Source organism: Argentina silus (genome assembly GCF_951799395.1).
Source record: "Argentina silus genome assembly, chromosome: 1".
Lineage (NCBI taxonomy): Eukaryota > Metazoa > Chordata > Actinopteri > Argentiniformes > Argentinidae > Argentina > Argentina silus.
This window is the reverse complement of record NC_139655.1, coordinates 1,335,601-1,352,341: the sequence shown is the minus strand read 5'-3', so window position 1 is coordinate 1,352,341 and position 16,741 is coordinate 1,335,601. Positions and strand designations below refer to the sequence as shown.

General features: G+C 47.8%; 2 protein-coding genes across 2 annotated transcripts in view; one reads left to right on the top strand and one right to left on the bottom strand.

The window, feature by feature from the left end:
* Positions 1–3,737: 3,737 nt before the first annotated feature.
* On the top strand, positions 3,738–14,693 carry cct7 (chaperonin containing TCP1, subunit 7 (eta)). Its single transcript, XM_083673219.1, has 11 exons — positions 3,738–3,821; positions 4,968–5,121; positions 6,111–6,217; positions 6,463–6,641; positions 7,052–7,223; positions 8,124–8,288; positions 9,054–9,242; positions 9,701–9,798; positions 9,897–10,029; positions 12,469–12,675; positions 13,743–14,693. Exons 1-11 carry the CDS (start codon positions 3,816–3,818, stop codon positions 13,968–13,970), a joined length of 1,638 nt encoding a protein of 545 aa, XP_083529345.1. The 5' UTR covers positions 3,738–3,815; the 3' UTR covers positions 13,971–14,693.
* A 518-nt stretch (positions 14,694–15,211) lies between these two features.
* The window catches only part of hspa12b (heat shock protein 12B), a gene marked incomplete at its 5' end in the record, with an annotated part of 11,502 nt that continues 9,972 nt past the window's right edge, over positions 15,212–16,741 (bottom strand). The window contains one exon of the mRNA XM_083681487.1: positions 15,212–16,741. This exon is cut by the window's right edge and continues 65 nt beyond it. Within this exon, the coding sequence (XP_083537613.1) occupies positions 16,333–16,741 (409 nt within the window). The 3' untranslated portion in view covers positions 15,212–16,332.

The window sequence follows — 16,741 nt, the reverse complement described above, 5'->3', positions numbered from 1 at the left end:
ATTGTGTTGTGGAGGAAGGTGTACACAGGGGATCTTGATGCGTCTTCGGTGGCAGTTGTCAAGAACGCACGTTGAACACTGTTATCCTTGCGATCCAGTCCTGTCAAGTTTACCGTTTTTGCCAGCATTGCATGGAAGGACTTTGCAGCTAAGAACTTGATGTTACCCTTGTTGCAACGGATGTACGTGTCTAGGTTTTCAACATTTTGGTTGTCCTGATGTTTCAGGCAATGGCGAAATATCTTGACGTACATCTCTGTGATGGTACACAAGTGGTTATCAGCATCCGAGGGGCAGAACGATATACAAGCAGCCACTATGAACGCATACATTGGGACGTGGCAGAGACTGAACACGGCAAGATTGTTGAAAACACTAGCGGCGTAGTCGTCGCCTGTGCCTAACATCCACTCAAAGTAAGCATGGATTGTCTCATCATTGAATCCTTTCACTTCCACCCTGTAAGAGGGCCAGTCGGTTAGAACCTCACAGTCCTCCGCCTCTGGTCTGCACGTAGTCAGAATCTTGGCATCACACAGAAGGTCTCTGTTCAAAATGCTCATCACCACTGAATTGCTGATTGCATCCATGATCCCATCGAACACCACAATGACATTTTCCGAATTCTTGTTGATGTCACACAGCACCTCATCATCAGTGCCTTCCTCTGGCTTGAGGTACCGGTCGAACAGCAGGGACCTCAATGATGAGGGCTGTGAAGAATGAGACATTGACCTCATCGAAGATTCGTCAAAGTAGAACATGTAGCTCCCTACATTGTCCTCATTCTCTGCCCAAACACTCAGAACTTGCTGGACAACAGTTGTCTTTCCAATTCCAGGTTTACCAACGAGTAAAATGTTCTTCTCGTTGTTTTTAAGTAATTGATTCGGTGTCAGATTCCCCTTGTCTTTTGGAATGTATGTCTTCAGTTTCTTGGTGCGTGATTTTTTGTAGGCCTTGCTTTTAATCTTGGACATCTCGGTAGTGTCCGTATCCAAGACAACAGGGATGTAAGTAAATGTTTTGCATTTAGCCTTGTCTTTGAGAAAGTGCAGGCTTTGGTCCCGCCCGGCCTGGACTAACTCGTTGGCTTTCATTCTCAGCTGTTTCTGGTACCCCTCACAGGGCCCTAGTTCTGGAAATAAAAAAAGTAAATAAAAATAAATAAATAAACGGTTTGTTATACTATATACTAAGAAATTACCAGCTGCACACTTGGGTACAGAAATAATTACACAGTAAAATAATAATTAATCACAGATTAAAAACCTGGATCTTAATGGAATTGCTCACCAATATTTTCTACATATGTTTTTGTTACATATTCCACATTTTCACATAAACTTTCTCACTTGGTAAATTCTGGTTCGAAAGGAATACAGACACATCTTCAAGATACAGTGCACCAAAAGAATCTCCTGTCGTATAACCATCTTAAGATCAATGTTTGCCACTCTTAAAGGAGCCATCTTAAGATCAATGTGCATTGCTATAAAAAAACAACAACAACAACATCCTCCCTAATAATAATATAACCCCCCGAAATGGTCTTGCAGTGTCAGACATTATCTGTTGTGTTTCTGCACCATGTGTGCATGATTCGAGGAGGCTGGCCACCAGAGACAGAAATCCCCTGTAACCCCAATGGGATGTAGGTCAATAATAGTCCAAAACAAATGATGCAAGCAACTCATACATCATTATATTACACAGTATCTGCAATACAGGTGAGGCTGGTGGAGGTAGAAATCGGAAGACGGGCTCATTCTAATGCATGGAATGGAATGGGGAATGGTATCAGACGTTGATACCATTCCTCATTCCATTCCATGCATTACAATGAGCCTGTCCTCCGATTTCTACCTCCACCAGCCTCCCCTGCATTGCAGATACTGTGTAATGATGCAAGCAACTAATATAATGATGTATGAGTTGCTTGCATCATTTGTTTTGGACTATTATTGACCTACATCCCATTGGGGCTACAGGGGATTTCTGTCTCTGGTGGCCAGCCTCCACTGCTGTAAGATGTTATCTCACACTGGTAGCTGGGCCACATACCTGGGGCGGGGTCACTTTGTGGATCAGGGTCTTCGGTGAAAGAAAAGCAGCTGATCCAATAATGCAAGTCTGGGCAAGATGGCTTCTGGGTAGGGTTCGCTCTAGGTAAGGTTTTGTTCCGTGTGTCATACAGTATCCGCAAAAGGTCGTTACTGGCAGCTTCTCCTTTCCTGATCACCATGTCCAGCAACACTCTTGTTTTGGAAGACCTCTTCTTGTAGTTCATGACTTTTCGCACCTGTCTCTCAGAGATGATGTTGTGTTTCCGCAACTCATTCACGACCAAGGAGGGGTTCTGGAGGTGAGCTTCAAGAAGGCCTCGGCCATTTTGGACATACTCAAGTGCAAACTGCCTCGTGCTGGCCATGTTATTGGTGGGCAGCAGATATGAATCATCAGCTAGTCATTTAAAAAGCTGTCCACCATGCAGTGACTTCACTCCATAGACACACATAGAAAACCTGATGTCTCCCACGGAGCGACATGTTAACTTCTGGGTCCACCTGGCAGCATGTTGGGCTGGGGTGCAGGGGTGCAGTCGGTCTCTGTGCTTTCCACCACTCTGCTTATAACACTCTGCTTATAACACTGCTTATAACACTCTGCTTATACTATGCGCCTGTGAAATACAGTGTAAAAGTGTGACAGATTATGAGACACACCAAGAGCAAATAATTTTACTTGTCATTTACACATAGGCTTACAGTATGTTTGGAGTATTTTTGAATGTATTTGAAAATGTATCTGAAAAATGTCTTGGCTGCAATTGTTTATAAAATCCTCATTGAAATCTCTTTGAATAACCTCCACACAATTCAACCATTCACTGATTTTTTTTTATTTTTTTTTTACTCACCAATAGATCCCTCAAATACCATAATGGTCTGTATTGTATTTATTCAATCCTCTGCTCCGAACTGAATAACAGAACTCCAGAAATGTGTATTTCAGAGCAATCTGTGGGAAACCGGCGCTAGAGCGCCAGAATTGCGAGGCGCGGGTTGATCTACTTACAAGAGGATAGTGAGATTTTCAAATGAAAGTGAAACTACAGCCAAGACATGCACAGAGATATATAGCAATGCACAGCAATTCCATTTATTTATCCAACACAGTGGATAATGTAATGTGCCTAATTACCTGTCTGATGTTATCCATAGACATCCAATAACCAGTAATCAGCCAAATGGGATGTCTTAAGCCTCCGAGTACAACTCCTCCAAGTACAACACATCGTGTAAAAGTATACCGGAAGAAACGCGTCACGCCGCTCCCTGCCTGTCCCACCTCTGAGCTACAATCAGGATCACATTCACATTTGCATGTGTGTGGTGTTCCTGTCAAAACAAACGAATGACACTTTTATTGTTAACTGTGATCTAGCAGAGGTAAATGGCAAACATTAACCATATATATTTTACATTATGTTATCTATATTGTTTGGAATTGAGATAAAGACAATATGTTACGTATTTGTACGTTATGTTTTATTTATTTATGTATTACTTTAAAATCCCAATAATGTCCTGAGTCAATTTGACTAAAATCCCCCAACAGTACTAAAGAGTCCAAAAAGTGCCATAAATGTAATGTAATGTAATGGACGTCATTTAAAAAGTAAAAAAGAAAAAGAAAAAAAGAATCACTCCAGATCTGTAGGTGGCGATAATGCACCGTGGGAGGTAAAGTTCCCCATTGAATCCACTGAAGAAGGAGCCAGCCGGTGCCCTGTTCTCGAAAGTACTGCAAAGATGATGGTGAGTAGCGCAGCTTTCATGCTTCACTCAAAAGCACAAAATCCATCACCATCCTTCTCGTTATCACCTAATACATGATACGGAACAACATGTTTTGTTGACGATGGGCTATTGTGTTTAGATGGAATCATTATCTTCGTGAAAAAGATTACGAAGTTTACCGTTATTATCATGATGCTAGCTAGCGTCTCCTATGAATGGGCGTAAACGATGCTAACGTCGCAATAGCGACCCATTACCAATTACTTATTTTTCCTCTACCGCTAACAGTTTAATACGTTAATTATATGAATGATGGTTATCTACAAGAAGTCAGTTGTGATATACTAGTGTGCTTACATCAATTGGCATATTAGTCTTATAACAAGTAGACCCTTGAACATTGTTTCGTAGCGGTAGCATTTGAATCCACCGGCTCATTTGTCCGAATATGACAATGCAAGTTAGCTTAGCTGTTAGCTGAACTGTCAACCTGTGCATGCTTCTCTGGTTGCTAAGGCTAGACAATCCGTTGGCTAAGTAGCTGATTGATAGTAATATGTTAGCACAAGCCTGCTTGCTCACACACTACCTATAATGATGCATTTTGCCAGCCGGTTATCTTACCTGAAAGAGCTAGTGATGCTTTTGTTGGCTAAGAAGATTAGTTGTTGTGGCCCTGTTCTAATGCACGAACTCAAGACGGGATGTCATATCGGCTTAAGGACAGCAGTGCTAGTTTTTGGAGGTTCGACCAAAGAGGAACAGAGAACATGACAGATGATGCCCCACCACGGGCAATGGCGTGTGTCACACCCAATGTTGTGTCGCACATGGAGAACAAAGCACCATATAAGGGGCTGTTAAACATTATGAGCCTGGTTGTGTCTTGTGTTTGGAGGAGATTGTTATTGTTGAAATTCTTGCAAACATCCGTTGACTAAGATGGTACAGATTTATTGACGACTGACACCTCCCCTCTTTCTCTCCCCCTCTTTCTTTTCTCTACTCTAACTTTGTCATCCACTCTCTTCTCACTCTACCCCCTCCTCTCTCTCTCTCTCTCCTCTTTCTGCTTCTCTCCCTCCATCCATTCCTATTTCCTCCCTCTCCATCCTTCCCCCTCTCAATTCATACTCTCCATCTCTCCTCCCCCCCTCTCCCCAGCCCACACCGGTTATCCTGTTGAAGGAGGGGACAGACACGTCCCAGGGCGTGCCCCAGCTCATCAGCAACATCAATGCCTGCCAGGTGATCGCCGAGGCGGTCCGCACCACCCTGGGCCCTCGCGGCATGGACAAGCTGATGGTCGACAGCAGAGGTAGGACCCGTCTGAGGGGGGGGGGGGGCTAGGTAGATGTCAAGGGCTTGAGGTGGGGAAAGGGGGTTGATGGTTTTTGCGTGTCTGGTCATTGAGGTAGATTTAAAGGCACCCTGGTAGCCAGAGGATCCGGCCCCACATCACTTGTCATGGGGTCAGAAAGTGTTGTTACATTTAAGTCATTTAGCAGACTTTGCTTTTATCCAAAGTGACTTAGGAGAAGTTCTAGTTTATTTGTCATTACACCATAGACAAGTATGCAACGCAACGCTATGCTGGACCCAGAGCAGCTCTACAACATCAATCAACGTCAACAATACAGTGTCATAAGTATACATGGTAAACATAAATATAAGCACTCAAAGTAGTAACAGAAAATAACAGCAAATACAGTAAAATAAAAATACACAAATAAAAACAGTAGTGTTTGTCGGCAGAGACGTTCTGGTAACAAATAACAACAAAATAGCGTAGATTTGTAGAGCCGCCCCAGCCGAGGCTGCCCTGCTCAGCGCCATCTTGGATTCTATCTATAAGTACTTTAGTTTAAGTAAGTGAATCAACGACACATCGGCCATCGTCAGTAAAACCTACCATAAGAACAAGCGCCATCAGCAGTCACAGTGCTGGAGAAAGGAAGGTTTTGTTATTATTCCAGGTTCTGGTAAAGGTCTAAGGGGGTGGAGAGGTCTGAGGTTCTTCCAGATGGTCATCAACGGCTAAAACGTCAGTCGCGACGAGTCAAATGACTTGATTGGCCAAGATCAATCGTCGTGAGGGGGGGGGGGCTAGCAATTCGACAACGCGGGTGGGGGTGTTTGAACTTCAGGAGTGAGTTTACCATTTAAACTCAGTTACAACTGCAACGCCACAAATGGTTACTCTGCAGTGGAAATGTAAAAACAAGGAATTATTCCAGCATCGTGGAACCCCTTTTGGGTTTAGTAGTGACTGGTGATTCTAAGGACCCGTCTTTGTTGTTGTCTCAGGTAAAGCCACCATCTCCAACGACGGAGCCACCATCCTGAAGCTGCTGGACGTTGTTCACCCTGCAGCCAAGACTCTGGTGGACATCGCCCGCTCACAGGACGCTGAGGTGTGTGTGTGTGTCCTGCCCTGCCCTGTCTTTCTGTCTCTGTGTGTGGTGTGTGTGTGTGGTGCTCCATCTCACTTGCTGTTTCCTTCCCCTTTCTCTTGCTCTCACTTGCCATTTTTCTTGTCTTTTTTATTACCTGTAACACCTCCTCTCACCAGGTGGGTGATGAGTTCCTCAAGCGGTTGAAGCCATAACCACTTATCTAACCTCCCCTCTTCACCCCTCCCTCCCCTCCTCCCCTTCAGGTGGGTGATGGGACCACCTCCGTGACCTTGCTGGCGGCTGAGTTCCTGAAGCAGCTGAAGCCGTACGTGGAGGAGGGGCTCCACCCCCAGACCATCATCAGAGCCTTCCGCAACGCCACCCAGCTCGCCGTCAAGAAGATCAGAGAGATCTCCGTCACAGTCAAGAAGGACGACAAGCAGTACGTGTGTGTGTGAGAGAGAGAGAGAGAGAGAGAGTGACAGAGAGGGTCGTAGGATGTGTGTGAGAGGCAGAAGATGGATAGAGAGGATGTGTGTGTGCGTCTTCTGAGATATTTCAGTGTGTCACAACAACCACCATGTCCATTTGAAGTTAGAAATTCCAGTAATGCTTTATTGGCATTGGAGGGACATAGTGAGAAGTCGATGCACGGGTCTATTAGGCATAACGTCACATGGTATAGAAATGGAGATATAATCCCTTCCTCTTCTCCTCTCGTCTTCCTCCCCTCTACCCTCCCTCCTTCCTTCTACCCTCCCCTCCTTCCCTCTTCCTCTCCGTCTCCCCCTTTCCTCCCCTCTACCTTCCCTCGTTCCCCTTCCCTCATCTCCTCCCCCTCCACCCCCGTAGGGAGCAGAGACATCTGCTGGAGAAGTGTGCTGCCACAGCCCTGAACTCCAAGCTGATCGCCGGCCAGAAGGACTTCTTCAGCAAGATGGTGGTGGATGCTGTGGGCAGTCTGGACGAACTGCTGCCCCTCAAGATGATCGGCATAAAGAAGGTCCAGGGAGGCGCTCTGGAGGTAAGACCCTCCTCCACCCTCTGCCTTCATGGGTTTATCTCACCTACTGCCAATGAGTTCCGGAACACTCACCACCTAGAGCGCTTAAGAGTTTTATGTGGTGTTTACCTAGCAACAATACTTTGATTGGCTACAGCACAAAGCATCATAATGTATACGTTTTTGCCCTTGGCACTCTAGAATGTTGCCAAATATGGGCGACTTTATTCACCCTCGGCACTAAATGAGTTGATATCAGAGGACGGGTTTTTGGTAGGCTGGAGTGTGGTAGCCTTTAAGTGATCTCAACCTAACAATATGTAAATGCATTATATTTGCATAGAGCTTCCTATTGGTTGGCTCTGACACTCTCAGAGCGGGGAACTCTGGCATCGTCTTTACACAACGAGTTTCCGAGTCGGACATTTCAGAGTTTTGTAGTTCTGGACTAGGGACTACGCTTAGTCCTCTTGCGCCGTCCCCGTCAAATCAAGATTTTCCTGGAAGAGTGTGTTTGTTTGTTCTGTGTCTTTTTGCAGTCTCTCCCTCTTCACGCTGACACACAACACGGCTCGTTCATGCTATGGGCACAGATGTGTATATATCTGTGCCCATATCCCTCCCCCCCCGTACAAGTGTCTTTCCTGTTAATAAAACATGTAAAATCTGCCAATGGCCCCTGGTCTGAGCATTGATTACTTTATCTTATGATGACTGTTGGATAGATGGATTCACTTACTTAAACAAATGTGTTTGTTGTAAGTTGCTTTGGATAAAGGCGTCTGCTAAATGCTGTAAAAAAAATATATATATATATTAAAGAAACAATATATACACATACACTGCTCTGACACACCCTGGTCTTTCAAATACTGACTGTCTTCCCCCATCCTTCTCTCTCTCTCTCTCCCCCTCCTCCAGGACTCTCAACTGGTGGCAGGTGTTGCGTTCAAGAAGACGTTCTCCTACGCCGGGTTCGAGATGCAGCCCAAACGCTACGACAGCCCAAAGATCGCCCTGCTCAACGTGGAGCTGGAGCTCAAGGCTGAGAAGGACAACGCAGAGGTCCGCGTCAAGTCTGTGGAGGTCAGTAAGCTTTCTCTCTCTCTCACACACACACACACACACACACCCCAGGCCAACCATACACACACACACACACACACACACACGAGGCCAACCATACACACACACACACACACACGAGGCCAACCATACACACACACACACACACCCCAGGCCAACCATACACACACACACCCCAGGCCACACACACACACACACACACACACACACCCGAGGTCAACCATACACACACACACACCCCAGGCTAAACACACACACACACATACACCCTAGGGCAACCAAACACACCCGAGGCCAACCATATATACACACACACACACACACACAGTGCTGTATTTACATCACAGGCGTTGCTCTCTTTCAAATACTCACTTAGACATTAACACACAACAATCCCCTGTCACTGGGCGAGGCGGTGTCCTCTGATGGCACTGGTCTTATATCTGTCACTGGGCGAGGTGGTGTCCTCTGATGGCACTGATCTTATATCTGTCAGGGGAAGAGAGAAGGAGCCATATTCATCCCAGTCATCTCTGTTCAGTGAGGATCAAGGCTGGTTCATGCTATGGGCACAGATCTATTAAAAAAAACACAGTGCTGTACCACACACACACACACACACACACACACACACAAACACACTGCACTTTTACTAATACTGAGTTTGACACTGACACACAATAAGCATTAAACTACACCAATGCACCTGATTGACACTGTGTGTGTGTGTGTGTGTCTCTCTCTCTCTCTCTCCCCCTCCTCCAGGACTACCAGGCGATCGTGGACGCTGAGTGGAACATCCTATACGACAAGCTGGAGAAGATCCAGAAGTCCGGGGCCAAGGTGGTTCTGTCCAAGCTGCCCATCGGAGACGTGGCCACGCAGTACTTCGCTGACCGGGACCTGTTCTGTGCCGGACGGGTCCAGGAGGAGGACCTCAAGAGGACCATGATGGTAGGGACCCGGACCCAACCCTGAGCGGAACCAGGGCTTTCTGGTTTATCTAGTGGTCCACCACACTCCTGGTCCTGGAGAGCTGCAGTCCTGTAGGCTTTCGTCTGATGCAGCTAATCAAGGTTTTTAAGATCAGTTAATTAGTTCAATCAGGTGTGGGACACTAGGCCGGGACACAAACCTGGACCCACTGTGGCTTTCCAGGACCAGGACTGAGGAATCACTGATTTAGACCATAAAAATGTCTGTGTCAGTCCAAAAAGAGGAAGAAAAAAATGTTATTCGTCAGAATTTGTCTAGGGAGTAAATGACACACCTTATCAGAGGTGAACATGGATCGAAGTGGATCTTCCTGAGATGCCATCTCTCCTCAAAGTGTGTGTGTGTGTTTGTATGGCCTATATATTGTCTATGTAGTGTCTTGTCTCTCCTAACAGTGATTGTAATGTGTCCTCCAGGCCTGCGGGGGCTCCATCCAGACCAGTGTAGGCTCCATGACAGATGACGTGCTGGGACGCTGTGAGCTGTTTGAGGAGGTCCAGGTGGGAGGAGAGAGGTGAGTCCTGAGGGATGAAGCTGTGTTCTCCCTGTGTGGTAAACGCACTTCTGGCAGTAGTGTGTGTGTGTGTGTAACTTCCTCTTCTCTCTCTCCAGGTATAACTTCTTCAAAGGCTGTCCGAAGTCCAAGACCTGCACCATCATCCTGAGGGGCGGGGCCGAGCAGTTCATGGAGGAAACGGAACGCTCGCTGCACGACGCCATCATGATCGTACGCAGGGCCATCAAGGTAGGTTGAGACGCAGGGCACGCCATCATGATCGTACGCAGGGCCATCAAGGTAGGTTGAGACGCAGGGCCATCAAGGTAGGTTGAGACGCAGGGCCGTCAAGGTAGGTTGAGACGCAGGGCCATCAAGGTAGGTTGAGACGCAGGGCCATCAAGGTAGGTTGAGACGCAGGGCCATCAAGGTAGGTTGAGACGCAGGGCAGTCAAGGTAGGTTGAGACGCAGGGCCATCAAGGTAGGTTGAGACGCAGGGCAGTCAAGGTAGGTTGAGACGCAGGGCACGCCATCATGATCGTACGCAGGGCCATCAAGGTAGGTTGAGACGCAGGGCACGCCATCATGATCGTACGCAGGGCCGTCAAGGTAGGTTGAGACGCAGGGCCATCAAGGTAGGTTGAGACGCAGGGCACGCCATCATGATCGTACGCAGGGCCATCAAGGTAGGTTGAGACGCAGGGCACGCCATCATGATCGTACGCAGGGCCATCAAGGTAGGTTGAGACGCAGGGCCATCAAGGTAGGTTGAGACGCAGGGCCATCAAGGTAGGTTGAGACGCAGGGCCATCAAGGTAGGTTGAGACGCAGGGCACGCCATCATGATCGTACGCAGGGCCATCAAGGTAGGTTGAGACGCAGGGCCATCAAGGTAGGTTGAGACGCAGGGCCATCAAGGTAGGTTGAGACGCAGGGCCATCAAGGTAGGTTGAGACGCAGGGCCATCAAGGTAGGTTGAGACGCAGGGCCATCAAGGTAGGTTGAGACGCAGGGCCATCAAGGTAGGTTGAGACGCAGGGCCATCACGGTAGGTTGAGACGCAGGGCAGTCAAGGTAGGTTGAGACGCAGGGCCATCAAGGTAGGTTGAGACGCAGGGCCGTCAAGGTAGGTTGAGACGCAGGGCCATCAAGGTAGGTTGAGACGCGGGGCTCAACCAATCACATCTATTTGTATAGATAGATAGAAACTTTATTTATCCCTAGGGGAAATTCAGGTTCCAAGTAGCTTACAGACATAGAGACATCACACATAACATACACATACAACATAAGCAGGATTGTAAACAGGCGAGGTGCAGTTGTAAACGTCTTTGCAGTTAGGTGAGGTGCAAAAAGGTAAGGCAAGACAGTGCAATTATAGGACAGTGCAATTATAGCATTAAATACTAAATATGGGCTAAATAAATATGGACTATTTTTAAAGTGCATTTAGTCCAGGCTGGTGGAGGGAGGTAGGGGCTGTGTATGAGGCCTAGCATAGCCCTAGCCTAGCCAGCGCTTTTCACAGCGCTTTTCACAATGACAATTGCCTCAGTGCTTTACAACAAGGACAATAAACCAACAACTGCAACACAACCAATACGAAACGTATACAGCATCAAACCGTAGACCCCCAGAAAGCAAGACAAGGAAGAAAAACCCTCCCCAAAGGGTAGAAAAACGTATAGCACGTTCAGAGTTCAGTCTCAAGGCGTAGAAGAGGGAGGGACCACTCCCTGTCTGTTGATTGACAGTTGTTACTTACAACAAATACATTTGACTAAGTCAGTGAATCATCTATCCATCAGTCATAAGAAGAAGAATTAATCTATGCTCGGACCAGGGGCCATAGGCAGTCACAATGCTCAGAAGAAAGGAAGAAAAAAATATATATTTACAGGTGAGGAACTTGTACAGGGAGGTAGTGGGGATGAAGAGGTCTTTAGGGTTGGTGTTAGGGTCAGTACAGGAGGGGTAGTGGGGGTGAAGAGGTCTTTAGGGTTGGTGTTAGGGTCAGTACAGGAGGGGGTAGTGGGGGTGAAGAGGTCTTTAGGGTTGGTGTTAGGGTTAGTACAGGAGGGGGTAGTGGGGGTGAAGAGGTCTTTAGGGTTGGTGTTAGGGTCAGTACAGGAGGGGGTAGTGGGGGTGAAGAGGTCTTTAGGGTTGGTGTTAGGGTTAGTACAGGAGGGGGTAGTGGGGGTGAAGAGGTCTTTAGGGTTGGTGTTAGGGTTAGTACAGGAGGGGGTAGTGGGGGTGAAGAGGTCTTTAGGGTTGGTGTTAGGGTTAGTACAGGAGGGGGTAGTGGGGGTGAAGAGGTCTTTAGGGTTGGGGTTAGGGTTAGGGTTAGTACAGGAGGGGGTAGTGGGGGTGAAGAGGTCTTTAGGGTTGGTGTTAGGGTTATGGTTAGTACAGGAGGGGGTAGTGGGGATGAAGAGGTCTTCAGGAGGGACAGTTAAGATGTAGCCTGAAGAGACGGGGCTGCTGTATCCACCTAGAGGCGTCAGTTGTGTGAGAGGTGACAATTGTGTCAATGGTCTTGATTAGTTTTTCACACGAGAGATTGATTAACGTGTATTTGACTCACGTGAATGACTATAAACACGTGGTTAGCGCGAGAGGCTTAGACTCGAATCTCGTGTCTTCCGGTTTCCATGACAACTGACGTGTGTGTTTTTTTTCATCTCCAGAACGACTCCATCGTGGCTGGGGGCGGAGCTATCGAGATGGAGCTGTCCAAGTACCTGAGGGACTATTCTAGAACCATCCCCGGCAAACAGCAGCTTCTGATTGGAGCGTACGCCAAGGCTCTGGAGATCATCCCTCGCCAGCTCTGCGACAACGCCGGCTTTGACGCCACCAACATCCTCAACAAGCTGAGGGCCAAGCACGCGCAGGTACACACACACACACACACACACACATACGTACACACACACACATACGTACACACACAGGTACACACACACACACACCCTCAACAAGCTGAGGGCCAAGCACGCGCAGGTACACACACACACGTACACACACACACACACAGGTACACACACACACACACACCCTCAACAAGCTGAGGGCCAAGCACGCGCAGGTACACACACACACACAGGTACACACACACATACGTACACGCACACACAGGTACACACACACACACCCTCAACAAGCTGAGGGCCAAGCATGCGCAGGTACACACACACACAGGTACACACACATACGTACACACACACACACAGGTACACACATCCTCAACAAGCTGAGGGCCAAGCACGCACAGGTACACACACACACACACACATACATACACACACACACACACACACATCCTCAACAAGCGCAGAGCCAAGCGTATACAAGTGTGTGACACCCCATTAACCATAAACTAGAGTTAACTACTCCATCCTACCCCATTAACAATAAACTACAGTTACTACTCCACCCTACCCCCTGTCACTGGGCAAGGCGGTGTCCTCTGATGGCACTGATCTTATATCTGTCAGGGGAAGAGAGAAGGAGCCATATTCATCCCAGTCATCTCTGTTCAGTGAGGATCAAGGCTGGTTCATGCTATGGGCACAGATCTATTAAAAAAATAAAATAAAATAACAATAATGTCATGGAGACGCACACAGAGATTCAGTGTTGTACACACACAGAGATTCAGTGTTGTGGAGACACACACAGAGATTCAGTGTTGTGTACACACAGTGTGTCTTGATTGTCTTCAAGCTCACTGTGTTCGGTAGTTAACATAACTTCAACCTTTCTACTCATGTTGAATCGGTTTCGACCCTTTCTCCTCTTGGAACACCTGTGGCTGTGTCTTACATGTGGAGCCTCAGTCACTAACTCCTCTCTCCCTCTCTCTCTCTCTCTCTCTCCCCCCCTCCATCTCTCTATACCCCTCTCTCCCTCCCCCCTCCCTCTCTCTCTCCCTCCCTCTATACCTCTCTCCTCCCCCCAGGGCGGTATGTGGTACGGCGTGGACGTCAACAACGAGGACATCGCTGACAACTACGTGGCGTGCGTGTGGGAGCCGTCCATCGTCCGCATCAACGCCCTGACCGCCGCGTCCGAGGCCGCCTGCCTCATCCTGTCTGTGGACGAGACCATCAAGAACCCCCGCAGTACCGTGGACGGACCACCGGGGGGCGGGAGAGGCCGTGGACGCGGCCGCCCACACGCTCACTAGGAATCCCCGCCGACCTCTGACCTCGCCACTCCATCCCTCTCTGCTGACACAGGAGGGGGTTCATAGCAGCAACAGTAGAGTTCTCTGGACTTTGGCAAGGATGGTAGCACTCTCCCTCCCATCCAGAATATCTCTTCTCCCCCCCCCCCCCCCCCCCCCCCATCCAGAATATCTCTTCTCTCCCCCCCTGTTTTGTTTTGTTACTGATGGCTCCCTTGATGTCCAGTCATCTCAGTGTGTTCAGACCTGGTCAGGTGAAATGCATGCATGCATGTATGTACCAGAGAAGCAGAGGTGTGCTGCATGTCTGTATGTGCCAGATAACATGTTCTTAAATGTAGGAATGCAACATCACTTTAGTGTAAGTGTACTGTACCCACATACACCTACATGTGCTGTCTGTACCTGACTGTCTGTACCTGACTGTGTATCTGAGACTGTCTGTACCTGACTGTGTATTTGACTGTCGAGTTGGAGACCTGCTTCACATCGAGATGGCTGGAGAAATCAAAAGTCCCTTCCACCCTGTTTTTGTATACCTTTTAGGGTGCCCCCTCTCCTACATGACCCCCCCCAGCCACGGTCCTGGTCCGAGTCCAAGGGAGCTGTTTTGTACGTGTGTAACTGTCAGAGCACTGAGGATTAATGTTGAACAGTTCTGTCATGTTGTTGGTCACTGTGTGGAACTATTTATTGGACCATTAAAAATCAATACTTCCACCGCTCAAATACTGTCTTTGCGTCGTGTGTGTGTCTGTTATGACCAGCTATCATTGTGTTGGAAAAAGTTTGGCCAGAGCAAATGGTTGTGCAGAATAAGTGATGTTCAAGAGGAACCTTTCATTCCAAACAGCCGAGCGATCCCTGAAGATTAGCGAATCTGCATGGCGCCTTGCTTAGGCTGATCATCTTAGGATCTCACATCCTCTCCTCCGTCCTCCACTCGGGTGTTACAGAGAAAACACATTGGAGGAGAAGATCTAGGCTCCTCCCCCTTGGAGAGGACGTGAGGAGTTGTGCTCCTAACAACTGAGAAAAGGCTTAGGTTGTCATGGGAGATGGAGTTCTCTAAAGCAAGCACATGTACAGGTCTGGAGCCAGGCAGTGACAGTTGGCGGTTGCCATGGGAGTCATTTGAGTTTGAGAGCAGTTTGTGGTAAAATGTAAAACACCATAACCAGGTTATTTCTTAGACAAGACTTTATAGTTATTTATACATAAAAGTGTACATACAAGGGTATTCATTCATATAACATGTATGTGTACAAAATACAGATAAGATTTGTGGCCTAAATTAGATTGCGGGTTTGATGGGTTGCCATTCTAAAATGGTGGTTTTCCCATGTGAAAGCTTCATAGCACTAATATCATTGCATTATTGTCAGTATTAAATCACTGATCTTAGAGAGCGCCACAACAAAGTATTTGGGAAACTCACCCCAGATTAGCAAGTCAAATATATCTATAAACACTATCACTTTCAAGAATAATGTCTTTGATCCAAACTTCGTTTTGTGTTTTCTCAGAATAAATCCAGCATTTGTCTTGACTATCAAAGGCACATCTCATGTACATTTACCGGTTAATATATATATTCATCATATAGCATATCCCTGGAACAGTCTTTGGAATACCTAGTTCATAGTAATGTTTATAACCAGTTTGTTGTAATTTATAACCTGTTCATAGCAGTTTAGAACCAGTTCATTGTAGGTTTATTTCCCCGACTTAGAAAGAGGGTTGTTTTTCAGATGGTCATTCTGTCCTTTGGCCACTAGGTGGCCCTCTCAACAACAATAAGCATCAGATGATTTGAGAGCAGAGGCAGGACACCGCCAGTCATTCCCAAGGGTTCAGATGTGGATGGACAAGAGGCATGTTGCCAGGATGTATAAACTCAACTGTTCTACATCTTTCAGCTCTACTGACCTGAACCAAGCAGGGCTAAGCTGAGCTGTGCTGGCCTGGCGACACACCCACCCTAGTTGCTCTAGGCTAACAGTATGGAAAAGGACAATGTGAAAAGAAAATATAAGAGCCAGCAAAGTAGGGTTCTGGGTTCTGCCCTGTAGTGTGTGAAGCCCCTTAGTTAGTTTGAAGGTGTTTGTTGTCACTTAAAGTATCCATCATATCATATCTCAGAGATTAGTGGTAAAGTAGGCCACACCTAGGTCTATGTTTGTGCAACTGGCCCCAGGTCTTCAGTGTATGAAAGTTCGTAATGTAACACAAGCCTCAGATTTCTACCTCCACCAGCCTCCCCTGGGTGCAGCCTACTCTTTCATGGCACGATATACTGTACAATACATAACCAATGCATGACCCTTTCACCCCTGTATTTCTCGCCACGTACTCTAGCTAGCTAGTTAGACAGGAAGTCGATGGCCGCGCGGACCGAGCGGTTGCTCATCACGTCCACGGCCGTCACTTTGATCTCTGTGTCTCCGAACTGCATGGTGGCCCTGATCTCCCTCCTCTCCGCCCCCGCTCCCGGTACCGGTGGCCCCGGCCCCGCTCCCGGTAAAGCCTCCGGTAGGTCGAGCGTGATCGCCCCGCACTTCCTCACGCCGTGGTCGGTGATGTACACCACGTCGTCCGTGGTGCTGCAGTAGATGTTGATGATGATCTTCCTCTGGCCCGAGCGCGCCGGCGTGTAGCTCCGCCTCACCAGCTCGCCCAGGGCCACCGATTGGTCGACGGAGACGAAGCGGTCGAGGATGTCCGTGCACCACTCGCGGCCGTCCTTCACCAGGAGTTTGTCACGGGGGTGG

Excerpts from the sequence above, each read along its gene's own strand:
- cct7 (XM_083673219.1), top strand. Across the intron at positions 9,799-9,896 it reads GTCCAGGTGGGAGGAGAGAG|GTATAACTTCTTCAAAGGCT; the intron begins GTGAGTCCTGAG and ends CTCTCTCTCCAG. Across the intron at positions 10,030-12,468 it reads TCGTACGCAGGGCCATCAAG|AACGACTCCATCGTGGCTGG; the intron begins GTAGGTTGAGAC and ends TTTCATCTCCAG.